The 5,369-nt window shown below is 40.1% G+C and overlaps 1 protein-coding gene across 2 annotated transcripts; it reads left to right on the forward strand.

The window, feature by feature from the left end:
• LOC121688910 lies at positions 1-5,369 on the forward strand. Of its 2 annotated transcripts, none has more exons than XM_042068825.1 (16): positions 1-114; positions 219-309; positions 496-635; positions 764-819; positions 1,047-1,096; positions 1,193-1,238; positions 1,457-1,512; positions 2,105-2,159; positions 2,329-2,460; positions 2,603-2,685; positions 2,777-2,825; positions 2,932-3,017; positions 3,301-3,360; positions 3,538-3,639; positions 3,883-3,996; positions 5,258-5,369. In XM_042068825.1, the coding sequence occupies exons 1-16, from the start codon at positions 8-10 to the stop codon at positions 5,303-5,305; spliced, it is 1,275 nt and encodes a 424-aa protein (XP_041924759.1). In that variant the 5' UTR covers positions 1-7; the 3' UTR covers positions 5,306-5,369. The 2 variants fall into 2 exon arrangements, with proteins under 2 accessions (XP_041924759.1, XP_041924760.1); XM_042068826.1 differs by having other exon boundaries at positions 12-109.

Genomic DNA, 5,369 nt, shown 5'->3' on the forward strand with positions numbered 1-5,369 from the left:
TCGCCATATGACGTCCGGCGACGATGACATCATAATGATTTGGAATGGATTTCCACTTCTTGCCGTCTCTGCCCGACTGGTGATTCGGCTTCAGATTGCGCCTCCTGAGGTGAGGTAATTAAACATGACTCTCTCCCTGATGGAAAAAAACTGAGATTGACGGCTGGGTGAAATATCGTTACACAGTTAATTTATCTTTATGTGGTTTCTTTTCTCAGAACTCTAAACGCTTGTGGAGCCACAATGGAGTCCCTAGGAAATGGATCATTGACTCCATCTGAACTGCAGTGCCTACCTGAAAAATATGTGGTGTGTGTGTGTGTCGGATAGGGTGTGGGTGGGAAGAGCCTAATCAAATCAAAACGGTCAGGTTTCACATTGCCTGTACAAATGGTGGATGAATTGATTGTTAGTGCAGCATGACAACATTCCTGAAAGTGATATAAAAATTAGAAGAGTTTGAAATGAATGATAATGCAATTTATTACCATTCAGGGCAGGCGGAGTGTGGAGGTCACAAAGGTGGTGCAGGAATTATATGGTCCCCCAGATGAGAGCAGAGAATGGAGCAGTGACGTGCTCACCACTGGCCGCAGTCCTGGATGCACCAAACACACTGAATGTGTCCTGAACAAGTGGGTTCAATATGATCACTGGGTATTCTTTGTGTTGAACATTTTATTTTTGTTAACTTTCCTTTCACCAACCAAACACTTATGTCTACCACCCTGATTATAATATAGTAATATCAACATTGTTACAGTATATCTCTAGACAGTAAATATGGCTTGGAGGATTCAGTACACCAACTCACAGAAGGTAAATGATCTAGAATATAACCTTTTTATTACATCACGAGTGAAAAAGAAATACAGTAGGTAGATAGATAGATAGATAGATACTTTATTTACCCTGAGGAAAGGCAAATACCGGTACTTTATTTAGAAATAATGAAAAATATATTTCATAAATAATGAAATAAATGATGAATAATGCTGAAATGATACAGTTATTATGCTCAAATCCTGTCATTCGCCCTGTTGTAGAGATTACATTTCCTGAGTGTATTGAGCCGGACACCACCATGGAAACAAAGGTATCTTTTCTAGGAGGAACATTCTTTGATGACATTTTTTTTTTTTTATGTTTTCTACCCCATTCTTAAAATTAACTGATTTGGTGTGATTCCTAGATGTGTGAGCCACACAAGGAAACCAAGCAACCAAGACATGCTGGAGGTAGAGGCTTTATGTCGGTTTTCTATTTTAAATGAACCTTCAACTCCATTCTCTCTCTCTCATCATTTGTAGGCCTATTGTACAAACTCCATTTACCTTCATAAAGTGATTGATGTGATGTTGAACGTGACATCAGTCACCACCACTTAGTAACCTTTTATAATCTGTCTGTGTGTGTCTGCAATGTAACTCATGACAACCATCTCCCCGTTGTGCAGGATCAAGGGAGTCGACGCTGCAGATTACGACGTTGGGAGATAAAGCCAGTAGAGGGGTGAGTCACCGGAACACAGTCCAGATGCTGAAATAACAAGCATAGAACATGATGCATTCAGCACTCGCTGTGCATGGTACACCTGCTTGCGTCCAGGGACCATGTGATTCATTCATTCTCTTAAGTTTCCATTGATTTTTCCCTAGGATGTTGTACAGTGAAAACGACATGCATGTCCCTGAGGATGAGTGAGGTCATACTATCCCTTTACTGGGGTAAAAGCTGACCAGGCACTGTGCGGGAATGCATTTGGGCGCAGAAAGTGGGCGACTGACTGACTGATACACCGATTGATACACAATGCCTCTGACACATAGATGCTTAGCTATACTATGGGTTTAGATGAGTTTATGAGTAGTTACATTATGAGTAGCTAGATGAATTTATGAGTAGCTACACAAACTATAACTCACACTACCTCTAACACAGAGGTGCTTGGACATACTTTGATGAGCTTATGAGTAGTTTTTCAGGCTTTGTTAAAATGTTAGGGAACACATTTCTCATTTCTCAAACCATATGTGGTATGGCATAGAACAGCCCAGGGCACCACATTACAGCAGAAAAACAACTTGCTCTTTTTTCTTTTCAGTCTCTCTCCAAAAACAAGGCAGATGGTTATGAGGCAGCGTTTCTTCGCAATAAGAGTGAGCTTATAATTTTCTCATGTATTCCAAAATCCTTCCTCAGATCATTAATATCTAAAAATTTAAATTCTGTGTGCTTTCTTAAATAGATCTTAGATATTTTTTGTTATATGGAGAAGTCTGTTGTTGGATCATGTATTATAGCCTTTTCTAACTTGCCTTTGCTTAGTAAGGGGAGTTGGAAAGATGTCAGGTTCCTCTGCAATAAGCTCACCTACGGAAAGCCTGGAGGACCTACTATACCGCAAAACGAAACGTGTTTTTGATTACTCAGTGAAAGACATAAGAGGGCAACGGTCAGGTGAGTCTTTTGATATGATACACACAATGAAAGCCTGTGTAAGCCTCAGAATCCCCTACAGGATCTCATGTTCAAAGTGACATCCTAAAAGAAACTGCTTAAGGCTGATTTTTTTATTGTCACCATGGATGTTTCATTATAGCTCAATGTATTCCACTGGAATACGTGAGAATGCCCCCTATGATCCAAAGTAGTTCAGGAGCTCCCTCTGTCACATACTCCAAGGTGAGGAAAATGCAAATGCATTTGGGTAAAAATGAACCCTAACCTCCATCAGTTATTAATGGCATTCATTGTTTCTCATTTTGATTTACAGAGAACTGAACATACTCTAATGCAGTCAAGAGTGGTCAGGAGAAAGGAAGGTCTGTTTTTTTTTCCTGTTGCACACAATGCTATTTAATGGAGGAAACTGACTTGCAGGTGAACACAATCACAATGAACATTAGACAATATTTCTTCTTATCCTAGACAACCAGCATTCACTGCAGGTTAAAGTCAACAAAGCATGGATGGAGCCAGAGAAGAGTAGTTATAATTCAAGAGTTACCACACAGGTTTGAAAGATATTCATATTTTACTTTTTAGCAGTTAATTGACATTGGCAATAACCACATTTACAGCATAGGGCTTCCTCAGATAGCCCAAAACTTCACCACTGTATCCTGTATCCATCCTGTAGCTTTATTGGAAGGTACCAACAACATCAAGGGTTCCATATATGATACATACCGATAAAAATATTGATTTTCACTGTGTTATAAGTTGCATTGTGCTGAATGAATACATATATGATCATGTCTCTCTTCCTTTATTATGATGTACTCTTCTTTATTATAGAGAGCAGACACTGCCAGTGGTCCACAGCCTGTCAGGACGAGTTCAGATATAATCAGAAAGGTAAGAATCAAGTACAATAAGTTTCGCATCGTCATTTATGATAAGGTGATTCAACCCCACAACCCTGCATTGTTTCTTAGCATTTCACCAGTTGGGGGAGCTCTGATAATGTAGTTGACGTTGTGTATTTGAGAGTCCACTGAGCTGAGTTGACTCCTTCCTTTCTGCTGTATGTAGGAAAAGAAAGGTGTTTACTACACTGAGCTGAGCCGACAGGTGCAGGAGAGAAGCCAGCTGATGGAGAGAGAGAGAAGGAAGAACGCAGATGCTGAGCGAGTGGTGAGTCATCCATCTGCTGGGAATCCCCAGCAAAAGGAAAGAATGTTATATAAAAAAAATATTGAAACACCTAGATGTTAACTGTGTGATTTCAGAAGTGACGATCACATTAGCAGCAGTCTACTTTGGGAAAAAAAAAATATATATATATATAAGCCGTATACTGTATATAAATCAAACTAAGGGTCATTCATACATTATAACTTCAAAATGCCCTCATGAACTTGTATTTCTGTTGTTCAGCACAATGAGACCATGCAGTTTGGGATATGGGGCAAGCTAGGCGGTGGAGCCCCCAACCCCACCACTGTGAGAAGGACCAAGTTCAGTTCCACAGGGCTCAGGTCCCAGGACCAGGTAGCTAACAGAACAGAAAGCCTTTTCTTATGTTCCACTAGGGATGTAACGATTACCGGTATAATGATAAACCGCGATAAAAATGTTGACGATAACAATTACCGTTTTCATTTCAAATATCATGATTATCACGGATGATTACCACGGTGTGGAAACCGTGTGTTTAATCCTTCTCAGCTTATCCAAGCCTGCTTTTGACATACAGTAGGCCTTGTACAATGAAACAAAACTGGTACCCTACTGATTCTGTTATCTACTTGATGGATTTAATTGTGGCACAAAGCCAATTAAACATGACCAAAGAAAAAGTGAACGGGACCACACACACAATGCCACGGTAACGTTATGCGATGAATTAAGAATGCTCAGCTCAGCCAGGTTTGTTTGTGCAGTCAGGATGTAGGCCTATGAATGTGAATAAAAATATGCCCTTCTCCAGTAGCAATAGGCCACCTTAAAATGCACCAGAATAGAAGAATCACATCTACTCAGTAACAATTTTTTTACCCTCCCTCAGCACCCCCTCTATGAGCACCCCCAGATGAAAATGAGTTCCAGCGTCCCTGGTTAAATGTTGCCCTTTTAATAAGGTTTTGCCTATATTTTGTAATTGTAAATGCTGTCACACTTTTTGAAACTATTTCAGCTTGTGTAGGCCTATTAGTCCTTTCTGAACATATTGAACACACTTTTAAAAATATCGCGATAATACCGAAAACCGTGATCATTTTGGTCACTATAACCGTGAGGTTAAATTTTCATATCGTTACATCCCTATGTTCCACTTGTTCCATGTTCTATGTTCCATGTTCAAACTACTGTTTTTCCTAGCCTTGCATCCCCCCTTCTTGAACTCTTTCACACTGATCCATCCACTCCATTTTTCTTTCTCTCTGCTATAGTCCACCCCTTCCCCTCCCTCACTGTTTTATTGATCCTCTACTCCAACTGTCTGTCTGTTTTACGCTATCTAAGGTCACAGCTCTTATTCTTTCTCCTTTGGAGGCTTTCCCTGTCCTGTGTAGACAGGATATTCACAGTGAAATATAATCTTACAGGCACGTACCTGACTAGAACCTGTCGGCAGCATCTACAGTATAACAGTTACATTGACAAATGTGCTTGAACATGGAAAATACTACATTGTGCTACATTAGACTCTTGATATTCACTAAATTGTCCTCTAGTCTACATGAAGCTTATCTGAAGTGTGTTAGTGTGCCTGGCTCTTTTGTACTTAATATCTTTGGCTTTTCCACAGGTTCCCTACCAAGGCTTTGCTGGCATTCCATTCCATCTGCGATTCTAACATCTGCCATTTTGTGGTGCCTCTTGAGTACAGGGTCCATGTATAAAAACAGCAATGACAAGAA

The sequence above is a fragment of the Alosa sapidissima genome, chromosome 17, assembly GCF_018492685.1.
Source record: "Alosa sapidissima isolate fAloSap1 chromosome 17, fAloSap1.pri, whole genome shotgun sequence".
NCBI classification, from domain to species: domain Eukaryota; kingdom Metazoa; phylum Chordata; class Actinopteri; order Clupeiformes; family Clupeidae; genus Alosa; species Alosa sapidissima.